We start from the raw sequence: 20,698 nt of genomic DNA, 5'->3' as shown, positions 1-20,698 counted from the left end.
ATCCCTGGACAAATCTTCTAAAAACTCACTAATCCCTGGAACCTATGGGACAATCTAGCACGGCCAATCCATCCTAACCTGCACATCCCTGGACACTATGGGACAATGTAGCATGGCCAATCCACCCTAACCTGCACATCCCTGGGCACTATGGGACAATTTAGCACAGCCAATCCACCCTAACCTGCACATCCCTGGGCACTATGGGACAATTTAGCACGGTCAATCCACCCTAACCTGCACATCTTTGGACTGTGGGAGGAAACTGGAACACCTGGAGGAAACCCCCCACACCCCCCACCCACCACCACCACCACCACCACCACCACAGTGGCTCAGTGGTTAGCACTGCTGCCTTACAGCACCAGGTTTGTTCCCACCCTCGGGCGACTGTCTGTGTGGAGATTACATATTCTCCCCCCCCGTCTGCGTGGGTTTCCTCCAGTTGTTCCGGTTTCCTCCCACAGTCCAAAGATGTGCAGGTCAGGTGAATTGCCGTGCTAGATTGCCCATAATGCTAGGAGAAAGTGAGGACAGCAGATGCTGGAGATCAGAGCTGAAAATGTGTTGCTGGAGCAGGTCAGGCAGCATCCAAGGAGCAGGAGAGTCAACGTTTCGGGCATGAGCCCTTCTTCAGGAATGCTAGGTGCATTAGTCAGAGGAAAATGGGTCTGGGTGGGTTACTCTTCAGAGGGTCAGTGCGGACTGGTTGGGCCAAAGGGCCTGTTTAGGGACTCTCATCAGACACTGGTAGAATGGTTGAACTCCACACAGCATTTGGATAGAATGCTTTCTGCTGGAATTGAACCCAGGTCCCTGGTGCTGGGAGGCAGCAGTGCTAACCACTGAGCCACGGTGCAGTCCTGTTGAAAGGCAGAGCACTGTGAGGGCCCGAGTGGCCTCCTCCTGCTCCTGACTCTCATTCCCGTACATCAATGTAAGACAGTCACTAATCAATTTAATCGGGAAACCCCTTCACCCAGAGAGACTGGAGCTCTCAACCTGCGGTGAACAATGCTGATACACTGAAGGCAGAGCTGGCTAAACATGCAGTCAAAGGACTGAGGTGAGGAGGAGGCTTACATAGAGCAGAAACACCCTGCACTGACATCACCCCCAACCTTAGGTTCTTTAAGACCAGTCAGTTTTTTGTCTTCTCTTCCCACAGGGGCTTTTCCAGCAAGGAATAGGACAAGTTGAATTTCACCTCGTTGTTATTGAGATTAAAGACATAGACTTCTGCCCTGCTGAGGCAGCCTCTTACATGGGTGGTGGTTGCCACACTTTATGGGAAGTAATAACTAGCCCTGGAAATAGCTAGTTAGCTGTTTACTTCAGTAACGGCGTCCTCCTGAATTACAGCTTTTGCACTAGTCCACATAAGCTAGCCTGGAGTTTCCTGAGTGTATTTTTAGAGGGGAAGTGAGGTTAGTGCACCTGACTGAACTTTATTTAAAGGGGCAGTATCTTCCTGGGGGAAGGTGCAGGGTGGGAAGAGAGAACAGTCCCCAGAGTTAGGGAGTGTCCTATTGGTGGGGTGGGCAAAGCATTCCCCCAGGAGAGGGGAACCAAGGCTGGGTCTCCCTGCAATGTTCTCGATAGTCGACCTTCATTCAGGTCAAAGGGCCATTGAGGCCATGCACCAGGAAGATGAAGGAGTCTTTTCATTTTAGTACATTTTCATGGGAGCCAGACATTGTCACTGGGTGGCATATGATTCAGTGGATGCCACCTTCGCCAGCTGAGCCAGCATGTTGTGCATTTGAGACTCATCCCAGAAACTTGAGCATCATATTCGGCTCGACTTTTCTGCTTGGTAGTGCTGAGGGGTGCCGCACTATCGGAGGTTCAGTGCTGAGGGAGCGCCGCACTGTCGGAGGGTCAGCGCTGAGGGAGTGGGCACTGTTGGAGGTTCAGTGCTGAGGGAGCGGGCACTGTTGGAGGTTCAGTGCTGAGGGAGCGGGCACTGTTGGAGGGTCAGTGCTGAGTGAGTGAGCACTGTCGGAGGGTCAGTGCTGAGGGGGTGCCGCACTGTCGGAGAGTCAGTGCTGAGTGAGTGAGCACTGTCGGAGGGTCAGTGCTGAGGGGGTGCTGCACTGTCGGAAGGTCAGTGCTGAGGGAGTGCTGCACTGTCGGAGGGTCAGTGCTGAGGGAGTGCTGCACTGTCAGAGGGTCAGTGCTGAGGGGGTGTCGCACTGTTGGAGGGTCAGTACTGAGGGAGCGAGCACTGTCGGAGGGTCAGTACTGAGGGAGCGCCGCACTGTCAGAGGGTCAGTACTGAGGGGGTGCCGCACTGTCGGACGGTCAGTGCTGAGGGGGTGCTACACTGTCGGAAGGTCAGTGCTGAGGAAACACCAATCTGTTGGTGAGTCAGTACTGAAGGAGCTTTGCACGACCAGAGGGTCATTGCCAAGGGAGAATTAAACTGTCAGAGGGTCAGTGCTGAGGGAGTGCTGCACTGTCAGAGGGTCAGTGCTGAGGGAGTGCTGCACTGTTGGAGGGTCAGTGCTGAGGGAGTGCTGCACTGTCAGATGGTCAGTAGTAACGGTGTGCTGCACTATCAGAGGGTCAGTACTGAGGGGATTCTGCAATGTCGGAGGGCCAGTGCTGAGGGAACGCCACATTGTCAAAGGGTCAATGCTGAAGGAGTGCCGCACTGTCGGAGGCACCTTCTTTCAAAGGGAGTATTAAACGGCCCACCCTTGTACCGTCCGACAGCTCATCTCTCTCAAAAGGCCAACATTGTATCAGATCAGTCTTCTACAAGTAAAGGCTGGGAGTATTTGACCACAAAGTCAATGAAAAAAACCAAGTGGACAGAGAGTAGTTGTTGTCACCAGCGAGATCTGTGCATCAGCAACACATCACAGAGAGAAATTTGTTCAGCTTCCACAATGCTTTCCAAATTGTATGGGAGAACAGTCGAACAAACATTTGTCTCTTCAGAGTCGACACTGCAACCATTTCAGGCAAACCCTCACAGAAGCAATCACGGTGGACCGGGCGCTGTCCCATGATGGCCAAAAGCCATCTCCCCCTGCCAGGTGGTGTGAGCTCGAATCTCAAAATGGCAGCATTCTACAAGAGGACAATGGAAATCCACAAAGACTGTCCGAAGTGCTGCTGGGATTGGTCCGAACGACCGGGACAAGCCTGTAGCCAGGTGTTCGGAACGGCGATGACCTGCCTGCATCACTGCGTTGTCTCAGGTACATCGAGGATGGGGATAAGAGTGTAGATGGAGAGAAGGAAACACAGTGAAGAACAACTCCCAATCTCCATGCCCCTTAGGCTCCCCCAACCCTCCCCGAACATGTGCCCAAAGGTCTACCAGCTGGGAATTGGTCTAGTCGACCTCCTGAAAGTTAGCACGGTGGCTCAGTAGTTAGCCCTGCTGCCTCACAGCGCCAGGGACCCAGGTTTGATTCCACCCTCGGGTGACTGTCTGTATGGAGTTTGCATGTTCTTCCTCCTTGACAGGATGGGTTTCCTCCCACTGTCTAAAGGCGTGCAGGTTAGGTGAATTGGATTGGCTGTGCTAAATTGCCCAGGGATGTGCAGGCCGGGTGGGTTACAGGGTTAGGGTAGCAGGTTTGGGTGGGATGCCCTTTCTGGAGGGTCGGTGCGGACTCGATGGGCCGAATGGCCCGCTTCTATGCTGTGATGACTCTACGGACAACCCCACCACCGCCAGCCCAAACCTGCGACCCTCGGACCTCCTCGCGCTGAGGGACAACTGGCGATTGGTGCGATCTTGCTCTGCATGGATAAACCGCCAACCTTTCCTACACCCCACTTCTGCACAGTTGCCCTTTTGTCTGAGGTGGGAGTTGGTGGACAGTCCTGGGGGGTGATGAAATGCAAGTCCTTGGTGTCTAGCAAGAGTCCCAGTAGCAGCCAGCAGGTGGCGGGATGTACCAATAGTCCCAACTTTTCAAACTTCAGTCAGCACAGTCCACCTTTAAGGACACTGTTGTAGTAAAACTTAATTTCCCCCCAAAAAAAGTTTGCAGGCATCTTTTGGAAAGCAACACTCCAAAGAAGCCAGGCGTGCAAACAAACAGGCCTTTCTCATTTCTGACATACCACCCCCCCCCCCTTGTCTGAAGCCTCAGGGACAGTCTTCCAACTGGGGCAATTGTAGACACTGTAATTTCAGTCCGGAGACCGAAATTGTCGCGCTGTGTGTCAGCCGGCCCCTTTTCCTGTGTGTCGGAAAAAAAAATCACAAGAGAGATTAAAACCACACCCCGGTCGGTGTATGATGGAGTGTGGGTTGAAGTGCAGAGATCCTGAGAATTGCTGAGGGTCAATGGCGGAGAGAGAGACACACACACACAGGATCCAACAGAGTCAAGTTCCCCAGAAATGACTTGCAGACCGCCTGGACATTTTACGCACTCCCAACTTTCCCAGGAGTGAAACTCCTCGAAAAGTTTTTGGCGGAAGGAGGCTTGAGAGGAACTTGTCGCGCAAGGAACACAGTCGGAAACTGAGGTCTAACTCGCAACTGAGGGCAAGAAACTTCCCCAGAAAGTAGCAAGAAACTGACTCGGGAATCATACAGGAGAGAGAATTCGGGGTGCAAACTCACCCAGAGTGTGCAGTCCAACTCTTAAGTTAACAAGGAGAGAGAAACCGGCACAGGAAACACAGGCGAAAGAAAAAAACCAAATAAGAGGCAACTTTGGAAATCTGCAACAATATGTTGTTCTAACTTCCCTCTTTTGGAAGTTCTCTCCACTAGAGTTTGGTTTAGTAAATTATTTAACTGTGCGGATGTGAGATTTGTTTTTGCGGGAACGTTTGAACACACACACACCCCAACAGGAGACTGAGACACAACTTTCTCTGGCCATCTGCACCGAATTGGAGTTCCCAACCCTGTGGTTCGTGGACCTCTCTTGCGGCTGGACACCCCCTGTTCTCCCTGAGCGGGTGTGAGAGAGAAGGCCGGAGTTTTTTTTCCAGGATCCAGCGTTTGCCTTGTTGGCCGGAGGGGTTCTCGGGTGCCCAGGTGGGCTTTCCAATGACGATGCTGCTCCCCAGGTAAGGCCAGGAGGAGCAGATTGGCCGTGGCCATGGTGGAGCCGAACTGGAAGACCATTTTTGGCAGGGCTTCCTGGGGTACGGCCAAGCCCCTCGACTCGGAGGGTGCCTTCACCAACCCCATCTGGACGGCGTTGTTCGACTATGAGGCCCACGGCAAGGACGAGTTGACGCTGCGCAAAGGCGACCTGGTGGAGGTGTTGTCCAGGGACTCGGCCATCTCCGGCGACGAGGGCTGGTGGGCCGGCAAGCTCCGCAACCAGGTGGGCATCTTCCCCGCCAACTACGTGTCGCCGCAGCCACCGCTGCCGGCAGCCTACGGCAAGCTGGCCCCCGGCCGAGCCGAGGAACTGGCCGCCCCGGCCCAGGTCGCCTTCCGGGAGCTGACCCTCCAGGAGGTGATCGGGGTGGGCGGATTCGGCAAGGTGTACCGCGGCACCTGGAGGGGGCGGCTGGTGGCGGTGAAAGCGGCCCGGCAGGACCCCGACGAGGACATTAGCGCCACAGCGCAGAACGTGATGCAGGAGGCCCGGCTGTTCGCCATGCTGAGGCACCCCAACATCATCGCCCTGTTGGGGGTGTGCCTGCAGGAGCCCAACCTGTGCCTCATCATCGAGTACGCCTCCGGGGGGCCGCTGAACAGGGCGCTGGCCGGGCGCCGCATCCCTCCGCATGTTCTGGTCAACTGGGCCGTGCAGATTGGCAAGGGCATGCAGTACCTCCACGATGGGGCCATCGTGCCCGTCATCCACCGTGACCTCAAGTCAAACAACGGTAAGAATGAGCGTGTGATTCAGCAGTGACCTCTCCCACCCCTTACCCCTGTGAGGGACCCAGGGGTGAGGGTAACCAGAGGGGTGCTAGGGGATATACGTATGTGACTTGGCTTATTATTTCCACATCTACCTCGGTGCAGTGAAAGATGGTAGAGTGAGTGAACAGAGTGAGGAGTACAGTGTTACTGCTGCACAGAAGGTGCACAGGGAGTAAGATCATTTGAAAATTTGAGGGGCCCATTCAGAAGTCTGATAATAGCTGGCAAGTAGCTGTTCTTGACCCTGTCGGTTCGTGTGTTTGAGCTTTTGTCCCTCCTGCCTGAGGGAAGAGGGTGGGAGAGATTATAACCAGGATGGGAGGGGGTCTTTGATGATGTCGGCTGCCTTCCTGAGGCAGTGGGGATTGTAGATGGAGTCAGTGGATGGAAGGTTGGTTTGTGTGATGGACTGGGTTGTGTTCACAGCTCCCTATAGTTTCTTAGGGAGCAGTTGCTGTACCAGGCCATGATGAATCCGGATGGGATGCTTTCTGTGGTGCATCTGTAGAGGTTGGTGAGGCTCCTTATGGAGTAAAGAGGGGTTCTGCTTGCTCGGATTGTCCAAGTGGCTGAATTGAGATGCAGAGTGATGACAACAGTGCAGGTACGATTCCCGGACTGGCTGAAGTCACCATGAATGTCCCTCCTTCTCAAGCTCTCCTCTGACCTGACCCTCGGAGTTGAACATAACATTTAGGAGTTGGAGTAGGCAATTCAGTGTCTCGATCTTGCTCTGCCATTCAATATGATCGTGACTGATCTCATCTCGCCCTCCACTCCACCATCCTGCATCATTCCCCAAAACCCTTGGAACCCCTTACTAATTAAATATCTGTCTATGGCCTGCTTAAATGTATTCAATGTCCCGGTTTCCACAGCATTCTGGTCTGTAGATTCTGACCCTATGAGTTGAAGTCATTCTTAGAATTACAGAATCCCTACAGTGTGGAAATAGGCAATTCAGCCCAACAAGTCTACACAAGTTTAGGGGTGGCTCAGTGACTCAGTGGTTAGCACTGCTGCCTCACAGCACCAGGGTCACAGGTTCAATTCCAGCCTCGGGCAACTGTCTGTGTGGAGTCTGCACATTCTCCCCGTGTCTGCGTGGGTTTTCTCTGGGTGCTCTGGTTTCCTCCCACAGTCACAGAGATGTGCAGGTTAGGGTGGATTGGCCATGCTAAATTGCACCATAGTGCTAGGTGCATTAGGCAGAGGGAAATGGGTCTGGGTGGGTTACTCTTTGGAGGGTCGGTGTGGACTGGTTGGGCCAAAGGGCCTGTTTCCACACTGTACGGAATCTAATCAAAACCAACTCTCTGAAGAGCATCTCACCCAGACTCATTTCCCTCCACCCCCCCCACCCCACCCCCACCCACCCACCCTACCCATATCATCCTGCAATTCCTCCTCATCTGTTTTGAATCTGCTACCCTTATCCTAAAATGATGACTTCTCATTCGTGAATTCCCGCATATGAGGACTACCCTCTCCAAGTCTACTTTGTCAACCCCCTTTTAGCATCTTTTATACCTCAATTAAGTCTCTCTCTAATTTTTCTAAACTCAAGTTGAAACTTCTCAATCTCTCATAAAAACAACCCCTCATCTCTGGAATCAATCGAGTGACCGTTTTCTGAACTGCCTCCAATGCATCCCTAGTAAGGAGACTAAAATTGTATGCAGTATTCCAGGTGCAGTCTCACTAATGGCATGTACAGTTGCAGCAACACATCCCTGCTTCAGGACTCCATTCTTTTAGTGAGAAGGGTTAAAATTCCATTTGCCTTCCTTATTACCCACTGGACCTGTAGCAGTGAGTTGGTATCATTTGCAAAAAGGGGGTCAGTTAGCTCAGATGGTTTGCAATGCAGAGTGATGTCAGCAGCATGGAGTTCAATTCCCACATCTCCTGAGGTCATTGTGAAGGATTCTCCTTCTCAGTCTTCCCTGAGGCATAGTGACACTCACGTTAAACCACTGCTAACCATCTCTTTCGTTGGGAGATCAGCCCTATTGACGAGCATTTTCAAAGTCACTAACGCACAAACGGAACATGAGGAGAGTGCAGGATTATCTGCACAAGCACATAACTACGGCAGATTGTCTCCCAGCAGACATTGACCTCAGACAGGGAATCAGTGTTCGACGGTCCCCACCAGTACTGTAACCCAGTATTGTACAGTTTCAGATCTGAACCCCACCAGTACCGTATCCCAGTGTTATACAGTCACAGACCTGTCCCCATCAGTACTGTATCCAAGTGTTATACAGGGGACAGACCTGTCCCCACCAGTACTGTACCCCAGTGTTACACAGGGAATGACTTGTCCCCACCAGTTCTGTATCCCAGTGTTATACAGTGACAGACCTGTCCCAACAAGTACTGTAACGCAGTGTTATACAGTGCCAGACCTGTCCCCACCAGTACTGTACCCCAGTATTATTACAGGGACAGACCTGTCGCCACCAGTACTGTACCCCAGTGGTATCCAGGGACAGACCTGTCCCCACCAGTACTGTACCCCATTGTTAGACAGTGACAGACATGTCCCCACCAGTATTGTATCCCAGTGTTATTTCAGGGACAGGCCTGTCCCCACCAGTACTGTAGGAGAAAGTGAGGACTGCAGATGCTGGAGATCAGAGCTGAAAATATGTTGCTGGAAAAGCGCAGCAGGTCAGGCAGCATCCAAGGAGCAGGAGAATCGACGTTTTGGGCATTAGCCCTTCTTCAGGAATGAGGAAAATGTGCCAAGCAGGCTAAGATAAAAGGTAGGGAGGAGGGACTTGGGGGAGGGGTGTTGGAAATGTGATAGGTGGAAGGAGGTTAAGGTGAGGGTGTTACGCCGGGGTGGGGATGGAGACATCAGGAAGAAGATTGCAGGTTAGGAAGGTGGTGCTGAGTTCGAGGGTTGGGACTGAGACAAGGTGGGGGGAGGGGAAATGAGGAAACTGGAGAAATCTGAGTTCATCCCTTGTGGTTGGAGGGTACCTAGGCGGAAGATGAGGCGCTCTTCCTCCAACCATCGTGTTGCTATGGTCTGGCGATGGAGGAGTCCAAGGACCAGCATGTCCTTGGTGGAGTGGGAGGGGGAGTTGAAGTGTTGAGCCATGGGGTGGTTGGGTTGATTGGTCCGGGTGTCCCAGAGGTGTTCTCTGAAACGTTCCACATGTAGGCGGCCTGTCTCCCCAATATAGAGGAGGCCACATCAGGTGCAGCGGATGCAGTAAATGATGTGTGTGGAGGTGCCGGTAAATTTGTGGCGGATATGGAAGGATCCTTTAGGGCCTTGGAGGGAAGTGAGGGGGGAGGTGTGGGCGCAAGTTTTGCATTTCTTGCAGTTGCAGGGGAAGGTGCCAGGAGTGGAGGTTGGGTTGGTGGAGGGTGTGGACCTGACGAGGGAGTCACGGAGGGAGTGGTCTTTTCGGAACGCTGATAGGGGAGGGGAGGGAAATATATCCCTGGTGGTGGGGTCCATTTGGAGGTGGCGGAAATGACGACGGATGATACGATGTATCTGGAGGTTGGTGGGGTAGTAGGTGAGGACCAGTGGGGTTCTGTCCTGGTGGCGATTGGAGGGACGGGGCTCCAGGGCGGAGGAGCGGGAAGTGGAGGAGATGCGGTGGAGGGCATCGTCGATCACGTCTGGGGGGAAATTGCGGTCTTTCAAGGAGGAGGCCATCTGGGTTGTACGATATTGGAACTGGTCCTCCTGGGAGCAGATGCGGCGGGGACAAAGGAATTGGGAATATGAGATGGCGTTTTTACAGGGGGCAGGGTGGGAGGAAGTGTTGTCAAGGTAGCTGTGTGAGTCAGTCCGTTTATAGTAAATGTCCGTGTCTGAGATAGAAATGGAGAGGTCTAGGAAGGGGAGGGAGGATCTGAGACGGTCCAGGTAAATATGAGGTCGGGGTGGAAGGTGTTGGTAAAGTGGATGAACTGTTCAACCTCCTCGTGGGAGAACGAGGCAGCGCCGATACAGTCATCATTGTAGCGGAGGAAAACGTGAGGGGTGGTGCCAGTGTAGCTGTACTGTACTGTACTCCAGTGTTATACAGGGAGTACCTGTATAACACTGGGTACAGTCCTGGTGGGGACAGGTCTGTCACTGTATAACGCTGTGGTACAGTATTGGTGGGGAATACCCCCCATTGTTGTACAGGGTCTGAGCTGTCCCCACCAGTACTGTACCCCAGTGTTATACAATGACAGACCTGTGCCCACCAGTACTGTACCCCAGTGTTATATAGTGACAGACATGTCCCCATCAGTATTGTATCCCAGTGTTATTTCAGGGACAGACCTGTCTCCACCAGTACTATGTCCCAATGTTCAACAGCGACAATCCTGTCCCCACCAGTACTGTCCCCCAGTGTTATACAGTGTCAGACCTGTCCCCACCAGTACTGTACCCCAGTGTTATACAGGGACAGACCTGTCCCCACCAATACTGTACCACAGCGTTATACAGTGACAGACCTCTCCCCACCAGTACTGTACCCCAGTGTTATACAGTGTCACACCTGTCCCCACCAGTACTGTACCACAGTGTTATACAGTGTCACACCTGTCCCCACCAGTACTGTACCCCAGTGTTATACAGTGACAGACCTGTCCCTACCAGTACTGTACCCCAGCGTTATACAGTGACTGACCTGTCCCCACCAGTACTGTACCCCAGCGTTATACAGGGTCTGACCTGTCCCCACCAGTACTGTACCCCAGTGTTATACAGTGACAGACCTGTCCCCACCAGTACTGTACCCCAGTGTTATACAGTGACAGAATTGCCCCACCAGTACTGTACCCCAGTGGTATCCAGGGATAGGCCTGTCCCCACCAGTACTATAGCCCAGTGTCATACAGGGACAGACATGTCCCCACCAGTGCTGTATCCCAATGTTATATAGGGACAGACCTGTCCCCAGCAGTACTGTGCCCCAGTGTTATACAGGATCAGACCTGTTCCTACCAGTACTGTACCCCAGCATTATACAGTGACTGACCTGTCCCCATTAATACCGTACCTCAGTGTTATAAAGTGACAGACCTGACCCCACCAGTACTGTCCCCAAGTGTCATACAGGGACAGACCTGTCCCCACCAGTGCTGTACCCCAATGTTATACAGGGACAGGCCTGTCCCACCAGTACTGTACCCCAATGTTATACAGGGATAGACCTGTCCCCACCAGTGCTGTACCCCAATGTTATACAGGGACAGGCCTGTCCCACCAGTACTGTACCCCAATGTTATACAGAGACAGACCTGTCCGCACCAGTGCTGTACCCCAATGTTATACAGGGACAGACCTGTTCGCACCAGTGCTGTACCCCAATGTCATACAGGGACAGACCTGTCCCCACCAGTACTGTCCCCAGTGTTATATAGGGACACAACTGTCCCCACCAGTGCTGTACCCCAATGTTATACAGGGACAGGCCTGTCCCCACCAGTACTGTACCCCAGTGTTATACAGGGATAGACATGTCCCCATCAGTATTGTATCCCAGTGTTATACAGCGACACACCTGTCCCTACCAATACTGTACCCCAGTGTTATACAGGATCAGACCTGTCCTTACCAGAACTGTGCATCAGTGTTATAAAGTGACATCCTGTCCCGACCAGAACTGTACGCCAGTGTTATATAGGGACAGACCTGTCCCCACCAGTACTGTACCCCAGTGTTATACAGTGACAGACCTGTCCCCCCCAGTACTGCACCACAGTGTTATACAGTGACTGACCTGACCCAGCAGTACTGTACTCCAGTGTTATACAGGATCAGACCTGTCCTCACCGGAACTGTGCATCAGTGTTATAAAGTGACATCCTGTCCCGACCAGAACTGTACGCCAGTGTTATATAGGGACAGACCTGTCCCCACCAGTACTGTACCCCAGTGTTATACAGGGACAGACCCGTCCCCACCAGTACTGTACCCCAGTGTTATGCAGTAACAGACCTGTCCCCCCCAGTACTGTACCCCAGTGTTATACAGTGTCAGACCTGACCCCACCAGTACTGTACCCAATGTTATACAGGGACAGACCTGTCCCCACCAGTACTGTACCCCAGTGTTATACAGTGTCAGACCTGACCCCACCAGTACTGTACCCAATGTTATATAGGGACAGACCTGTCCCCACCAGTACTGTCCACCAGTGTTATACAGTGACAGACCTGTCCCCACCAGTACTGTCCCCCAGTTTTATACAGTGACAGACCTGTCCCCACCAGTACTGTACCCCAGTGTTATAGAGGGACAGACCTGTCCCCACCAGTACTGTACCCAGTGTTATACAGTGACAGACCTGTCCCCACCAGTACTCTACCCCAGTGTTATAGAGGGACAGGCCTGTCCCCACCAGTACTGTACCCAGTCTTATACAGTGACTGAACCGTCCCACCAGTACTGTAAGTAAAAAGTGAGGTCTGCAGATGCTGGAGATCACAGCTGAAAATGTGTTGCTGGTCAAAGCACAGCAGGCCAGGCAGCATCTCAGGAATAGAGAATTCGACGTTTCGAGCATAAGCCCTTCATCAGGAATGCCACCAGTACTGTACACCAGTATTACACATTGACGATGTCAAACAGATACAGCGCTTGCTTTCATTGCTGGCATCTTTTGAACTTAGGAATTGAGATGTTAGGACATTGGTGAGGCTCTTCTGGAGTAATGTGTGGTGTTCCGGATGCTCTGCTGGGGTGGGTTCAGAAGAGATTCACCAGGCTGTTCCCGGACATGATTTGGAGATGCCGGTGTTGGACTGTGGTGTACAAATTTAAAAATGACACAACCCCTGGTTATAGTCCAGCCGGTTTAATTGGAAGCACTAGCTTTCAAGCACTGCTCCTTCGTCAGGTGGTTGCCAGATATGGTGTGTTTGATTTATACGGAAAGGCTGGATAGGTTGGAACTGTTTTTCTGGAGCCTAGGTGGTTGTGAAGTGACCTTTTCTTGAACTTTATAAAATAACGGGGGACATAGATCAGATGAAAGGTACATGTCTTTTCCCTCTGGTTTCATGACTCGGGGACATATTTTTAAGGTGGGAGGTGAAAGATTTTTTAAAAAAGTCAAGAGAGGCAATTTGTTTTACACAGAATGGCTCGTGGGTGGGATGAACTTCCAGAGGAAGCGGTGGGTGTGGACACAGTCACAACTTTAAAATGACATTTGGATCAGTATATGAGTTGGAAAAGTTTGGAGGGAGATAGGAAAGTGGGGCTAGTAGAGTGTGGCATTCTGGTCGAATGGACTAGTTGGAATGAAGGGTCATTTTCTGTGCTGTCTGACTCTTCGACCATTGATCTTTCAGAGTGGAAGGTTCCTTCATTCCTGTGGCCGGCAGGTTATTTTTAACAGAAATCCCAGGGACTGGAGGAGCTGTTCATCCTTGTTCCCCTCTTACCCGATGGCCCTCTCTGCCCTTACCCTGCTCCTGCTCTTGACCCCCACCCACCTGCCCTGGTTGTGCCTTCTCTTGATGCCAACCATGACCTGGTGAGGGTGCAGCCCGGGGTTCACCATCACACTGGCATTTTCACAGGTTCCATCGCCTGAGTCCCAGAGGCTCAGGCAGTGGAATCGAGGCCCTCACTGTGTCAGTAAAGCAAATGGAACGTTGGCCTTTATTTCTAAAAGAAATGAAGCACAAAAGTGAGGAGGTTTTGCTCAAACTACGCCAGGTACCAGTCAGACTGCAGCTGGAATACTGTGTACATTTTTGGGCCCGTGATCCCTGGGAGAGATGGCGAGGTGATGGCCTGGTGGTATTATCGCTGGCCTGTTAATCCAGAGACCCAGGTGATGTTCTGGTAACACAGGTTTGAATCCAGCCACAGCAGATGGGGGAATTTGAATTCAATAAGAATCTGGAAATGAGAACCTCATAAAGACGAGGAAACTATTGTCGGAAAAATCTCATCTGGTTCCCCCCTTTAGGTTAGATTCCCGACAGTGTGGAAACAGGCCCTTCGGCCCAACAAGTCCACATCGACCCTCCAAAGAGTGACCCACCCAGACCCATTCGCCCTATTTACCACTGACTCACGCGCCTAACACTATGGGCAATTGAGCATGGCCAATTCACCTAAGCTGCACGTTTTTGGATTGTGGGAGGAAACCGGAGCACCCGGAAGAAGCCCACGCAGACACAGGGAGACACATAGACAATCGCCCGAGGTAGGAATTGAACCCGGGCCCCTGGCACTGTGAGGCAGCAGTGCTAACCACTGAGTTTCCCACAAAGAATAGCTTTTGTCAGCACAGATTCGATGGGCCAAAGGGCCTCTTAGAACATAGAACATTACAGCAGGCCCTTCGGCCCTCAACATTTCCTTCCCTTTAGGGAAGGAAACTGCTCGCCTTATCTGGTCTGGCCCACATGTGACTCCAGACCCCCAGCAATTATTCTTAACTGCCCTCAGGTCAATTAGGGCTGAGCTAGGCCAGTGATGGCCTCATCCTGTGAATGAATTTTTGAAAAGATGTGCTGACATTAGAGGCATTCCAGAGAAAGTTCGCCAGAGATGGATGGACTGTCTGATGAGGAGAGGTTGAATAGGTTAGGCCTGTACCCATTCAGGTTTAGCAGAATGGGAGGTGACTCTAATGAAGCATACAAGACTCTTCGAGGACTTGACAGGGTAGATATAGAGAGGATGTTTCCCCTTGTGGGTAGGTCTAGGACCAAGAGGGCCAACTCTCAGAATAAGAAGTTACAAAATTAAGACTCCGATGAAAAGAATTTCTAGTCTTATAAGTAATAGAACTGTACAGCACGGAAACAGACCCTTCGGTCAAACGCGTTCACACCGACTAGATATCTTAAATTAATCTAGTCCCTTTTGCCAGCATTTAGTCCATATCCCTCTAAACCCTTCCTAATTATAAACCCATCCAGATGCCTTTTAAATGTTGTCATTGTACCAGTCTCCACCACTTTCTCTGGCAGCTCATTGCACACACGTACCACCCTATGCATGAAAAAGTTGCCCCTTAGGTCCCTTTTAAATCATCCCCCCTCTCCCCTTAAACCTGTGCTGTCTAGTTTTGGACTCCCCCACCCCTGGGGAAAAGATCTTGTCTCTTCACCCTATCCATGCACCTCGTGATTTTATAAACCTCTATAAGGTCATCCCTCAGCCTGCAGCGCTCCAGGGAAAACAGCTCCTGCCTGTTTAGCCTCTTCCCAATAGCTCAAATCCTCCAACCCCCGCAATGTCCTTGAAAATCTTTTCTAGAACCTTTCAAGTTTGACAACATTCTAGAACAGGGAGACCAGAACCGAATGAAGTATTCCTAAAGTGGCCTCACCAATGTCCTGGACAGCTGCAATATGGGCCTCCCAGGTCCTATAATCGAGAGTAGTGAATCTATGGAACTCTTTACTGTAGACGGTTGCAGAGTCTGAATCATTCAGGATATTTAAGGGTGTGGTAGACAGATTTTTAATTAGCAAGGGGGGGTCAAGGGGAAAAGGCAGGAAAGTGCAGTTGTGGATTATCCTGTTGAACATGTTCAAGTATATGGTCCAGCCACTGGAACTAGTGGGACTAGTGTAGGTTTAAAAATAGCTTTTGTCAGCACAGACTTGATGGGCCAAACGGCCTCTTAGAACATGGACCATTACAGTGCAGTACAGGTCCTTTGGCCCTCAATGTTGAGCTGACCTGTGGAACTAATCTGAAGCCCATCTAACCTACACTCTTCCATCCTCATACATATGCCTATCCAATGACCATTAAATGCCCTTAAATTTGGTGAGTCTACTACTATTGCAAGCAATAGTTAAACACCCCTACTACTCTCTGAGTAAAGAAACTCCCTCTGACATATATCCTATATCCCTCAATTTAAAGTTATGTCCACTCATGCTAGCCATCACCATCTGAGCAAAAAGGCTCTCCCTGTCCACCCTATCTAACCCTCTGATTATCTTATATATCTCAATTAAGTTGCCTCTCAACCTTCTTCTTCTGTAACGAAAACAGCCTCGAATCCCTCAGCCTTTCCTTGTAAGACCTTCCCTCCATATCAGGCGACATCCTAGTAAATCTCCTCTGAACCCTTTCCATAGCTCCCACATCCTTCCTATAATGCGGTGACCAGAACTGTACGCAATGCTCCAAATGTGGCTGCACCAGAGTTTTGTACAGATGCAGCGTGACCTCATGGTTCCGAAATTCACTCCCTCTACCAATAAAAGCTAACACACCGTACGTCTTCTTAACAACCCTATCAACCTAGGTGGTAACTTTCAAGGATTTATGTACCTGCACACCGAGATCTCTCTGCTCATCTACACTGCCAAGAATCTTACCATTAGCCCAATGCTCTTTTTTCCTGTTGCTCCTTCCAAAGTGAATCACCTTATACTTTTCCGCATCAAACTCCATTTGCCACCTCTCAGCCCAGCTCTACAGCTTATCTATGTCTCTCTGTAACCTACAGTATCCTTCGTCACTATCCACAACTCTACCGATCTTAGTGTCATCTACAAATTTACTAATCCATCCTTCTATGCCCTCATCCAGGTCACTTATATAAATGACAAACAACAGTGGACCCAAAACAGAGCCTTGCGATACTCCAATAGTAACTTCTGTACTGTTTGATTCTCTGGTTCTATTAACAGATCAGCCACGATCTCATTGAATGGTGGAGCTGACCTGATGGGCTGAATGGCCTACTTCTGTTCTTCCATCGTTTGGTCTGACAGGACAGTTAACGCTGTTCTCAGGCGGTTAAAACTGGTCTCAATTGCCCTTTGGGGTTGCACAGAAGTCATGGAACAAGGGGGAGAGTCAGGGGATTGTAAAGTCCAGGTGGGACGTGAAGCCATCTTGCCAATGCTCAAAGGGACTCAACCCAAATGGAGAACAATCTTTAGTCTAGACATCAGACAGAGGCCAGTCTAAACATCTTCAGAGGCCTACTCTGCGGCTCCCCCTTCCTCTCTTGAGGGACGGTATCGACCCAGGTGGAGAGGGAGCTCTCAAGTAGAGAGGGCAGAGTTTCCTTGGGTCCCTTGTGGATCTCTGGACCATCCCAGACAACCTGGATCACATGTTAGGTCAGACACAACAGCCTCGGAGAGGCAGCACTGTAGATTCATCAGAACGATGGCTGCACTCAAAGGGTTACATTACGAGACTAGATTCCACAAACTAGGGCTGTTCTTGGAATTGAGAAGGTTACGTGGGTGATACAGAGGGCGGTGCATGTATAGAACGAGCTGCCAGAGGAAGTGGTAGAGGTGGGAACTGTTACAACATTTAAAAGATATTTGGACAGGTACACAGATAGGAAAGCCTAAGAGAAATATGGGGTGAAAATGTGTTACTGGAAAAGCGCAGCCAAGGAGCAGGAGAGTTGATGTTTCGGGCACAAGCCCTTCTTCAGGAATGAGGAAAGTGTGTCCAGCAGGCTAAGATAAAAGGTAGGGAGGAGAGACTTGGGGGATGGGCGTTGGAAATGCAATAGGTGGAAGGAGGTCAAGGTGAGGGCGATAGGCCGGAGTGGGGTGGGGGCGGAGAGGTCAGGAAGAAGATTGCAGGTTAGGAAGGCGATGCTGAGTTCGAGGGATTTGACTGAGACAAGGTGGGGGGAGGGGAAATGAGGAAACTGGAGAAATCTGAGTTCATCCCTTTTTCAGGGTGAGGACCAATTCAGTCAGTCGAAGGAGGGTGTCAGTGGAAGGGTACAGGTTGGTGCGGCGGGAAAGGAAGAAGCGGAGGGCTTTGAGTCCTTCGTGATGGGGGATGGAGGTGTACAGGGACTGGATGTCCATGGTGAAGATAAGGCATTGGGGACCGGGGAAGCAAAAATCATGGAGGAGGTGGAGGGCATGGGTGGTGTCCCGAACATAGGCGGGGAGTTCTTGGTCTAAGGAGGACAGGACCGTGTGGAGGTATGCAGAGATGAGTTCGGTGGGGCAGGAGCAGGCTGAGACAATGGGTCGGCCGGGGCAGTCAGGTTTGTGGATTTTAGGCAGGAGGTAGAAACGGGCGGTGCGGGGTTGTGGGGCGATGAGGTTGGAGGCAGTGGATGGGAGATCTCCTGAGGTGATGTGGTTATGGATGGTCTTGGGGCAGCACGGTGGTTAGCACTGCTGCCTCACAGCACCAGAGACCCGGGTTCAATTCCTGACTCAGGCGACTGACTGTGTGGAGTTTGCACATTCTCCCTGCGTCTGCGTGGGTTTCCTCCGGGTGCTCCCGTTTCCTCCCACAGTCCAAAGATGTGTAGGTCGGGTGAATTGCCCATAGTGTTAGGTGCATTAGTCAGAAGGGAATGGGTCTGGGTAGGTTACTCTTCAGAGGGTCGGTGAGGACTTGTGGGGCCGAAGGGCCAGTTTCCACACTGTAGGGAATCTTATATTCTCAAAGTAGATTAGATTCTCTACAGTGTGGAAACAAATCCACACCGACCATCCGAAGAGAAACTCACCCAAACCCATTCCCCTACCCTATATTTACCCCTGACGAACACTGTGGGCAATTTAGCACAGCCAGTTCACCTGGACTGCAAATCTTTGGATTATGGGAGGAAACCGGAGCAAACCCATGCCGACACAGGGAGAATGTGCAAACTCCACACAGACAAGCGGGAATCGAACCCAGCACCCTGGTGCTGTGAGGCAGCAGTGCTAACCATTGAGCCACCGTGCCACCCCACATTTTTCTAACAATAGGTGTGGAGTTTGTCTGCATCCCAAGGTTTAGGAGAAAATGAGGACTGCAGATGCTGGAGATCAGAGCTGAAAATGTGTTGCTGGAAAAGGGCAGCAGGTCAGGCAGCATCCAAGGAGCAGGAGAGTCAACGTTTCGGGCATGAGCCCTTCCCCAGGAATGAGGAAAGTGTGTCCAGCAGGCTAAGATAGAAGGTAGGGAGGAGGGACTTGGGGGAGGGGCGTTGGAAATGCGATAGGTGGAAGGAGGTTAAGGTGAGGGTGATAGGCCGGAGTGGGGTGGGGGCGGAGAGGTCAGGAAGAAGATTGCAGGTTAGGAAGGTGGTGCTGAGTTCGAGGGATTAGACTGAGACAAGGTGGGGGGAGGGGAAATGAGGAAACTGGAGAAATCTGAGTTCGGAACCTGGAGAACTTAGCCTGCTGGACACACTTTCCTCATTCCTGGGGAAGGGCTCATGCCCGAAACGTCGATTCTCTTGCTCCTTGGATGCTGCCTGACCTGCTGCGCTTTTCCAGCAACACATTTTCAGCTCCCAATGTTTAGTCAGACTGACGATCCCTCTGCATAGTTTTACAGAAGTCTTACATGGATTCGTGCAACTTTTGAGCCAAATAAAATGCAATTCTGCAAAAACAAATTCACCCCATAAACTCACATGAACTCAGGGGTGACACGGTGGCTCAGTGGTTAGCACCGCTGCCTCACAGAACCAGGGACCTGGGTTCGATTCCACCCTGTGTACAGTTTGCGCGGTCTTCCTGTGTCTCCATGCATTTCCTCCCATAGTTCAAAGATGTTCAGGTTAGTCTGGATTGGCCGTGCTAAATTATCCGTAGTGTCCAGAGATATGCTGGCTCGGTGGGTTACTCCTGGGAAATGCAGGGTTACTGGGATGGGCGGGGGAGTGGGAATCTCTTTGGAGGGTCAGTGTGGAATTGATGGGCCAAATGGCCTGCTTTCACACTGTGGGGATTCTGTTTTACCGACGTTTTTAAGTTTTTCAGGGGAAACCGTTATGAGTCTGTGAAATAAATTAATTGCTTGGGCTGTGGAGTTCAGCACTAAGGAGCGAAGTCTAAACATCGGAACCAAACTCTTATTTCCTTCTTCCTGATTTAAATTCTATCTTCACAAACTCTCGTTGATACTTGGTCAATTAGTTTTCAGTCTGTGAGATGAACAATATTTGTCTTCTCCATGATTTGGAGATGCCGGTGTTGGACTGGGGTGTACAAAGTTAAAAATCACACAACACCAGGTTATAGTCCAACAGGTTTATTTGGAAGCACTAGCTTTCAGAGCGACGCTCCTTCATCAGGTGGTTGTGGAGTGTACGAGCATAAGACACCTGTTGGATTACAATCTGGTGTTGTGTGATTTTTAACTTGATTTCCGTTATCCAAATTTAGGAAGGGTTATAGAGCAATGGCAGAATTCCGAAGTTAGTTCAATGAGCCAGGAATTGCCTGTGAACTGGTGAATGGCCTGCTGGCTTCCTACGAAGTTCTGATCGCGGTATTCCTGAAAACCCACTGAAGTACAAAGTGTGCCCCTCCAGGTGTCAGGAATCCTGTTAGAATCCGTTCCTTTGGCCCGCACAATCGCACACCCCGCGGTAGGGCAGGAACAGTCCCAAGTGGAGAGGTTGCGGATCTGTGATTTTATTTTTTCGCAAGGGTGTGTGTGTCTGTGTCTGTGTGTGTGTGTGTATCTGTGTGTGTGTCTGTATATCTACCTGTGTCTGTGTGTGCCTGTGTGTCTGTCTGTGTCTGTGTGTGTGTGCGCGTGTGCATCTATGTGTGTGTCTGTATGTGTCTGTGTGTCTGTCTGTGTCTGCGTGTGCATCTGTGTGTGCGTGTCTGTCTGTGTGTGTCTCTGTGCGTGTCTGTGTCTGTGTGTGTGAGTCTGTGTGTGTGTGTCTGTGTGTGTGTCTGTCTGTCTGTGTGTCTATGAGTGTGCGTGTCTGTGTCTGTGTGTGTGAGTCTGTGTGTGAGTGTGTCTGTGAGTGTGTGTCTGTGAGTGTGTCTGTCTGTCTGTGTGTCTATGAGTGTGCGTGTGTGAGTCTGTGTGTGTGTGTCTGTGTGTGTGTCTGTCTGTCTGTGTGTCTATGAGTGTGCGTGTCTGTGTCTGTG

General features: G+C 51.1%; 1 protein-coding gene across 1 annotated transcript in view; it reads left to right on the top strand.

Moving 5' to 3' along the window:
* The first annotated feature begins 4,163 nt into the window (after positions 1-4,163).
* LOC132836185 (mitogen-activated protein kinase kinase kinase 11-like) overlaps positions 4,164-20,698 on the top strand; it is a 69,567-nt gene continuing 53,032 nt past the window's right edge. Inside the window, exon 1 of the mRNA XM_060855513.1 lies at positions 4,164-5,823. Coding sequence (XP_060711496.1) covers positions 5,082-5,823 — 742 coding nt within the window. The 5' untranslated portion in view covers positions 4,164-5,081. The remainder of the gene's footprint in view (positions 5,824-20,698) is intronic.

The sequence above is a fragment of the Hemiscyllium ocellatum genome, chromosome 46, assembly GCF_020745735.1.
Source record: "Hemiscyllium ocellatum isolate sHemOce1 chromosome 46, sHemOce1.pat.X.cur, whole genome shotgun sequence".
NCBI lineage: Eukaryota > Metazoa > Chordata > Chondrichthyes > Orectolobiformes > Hemiscylliidae > Hemiscyllium > Hemiscyllium ocellatum.
This window is presented reverse-complemented; position numbering and strand designations above follow the sequence as displayed.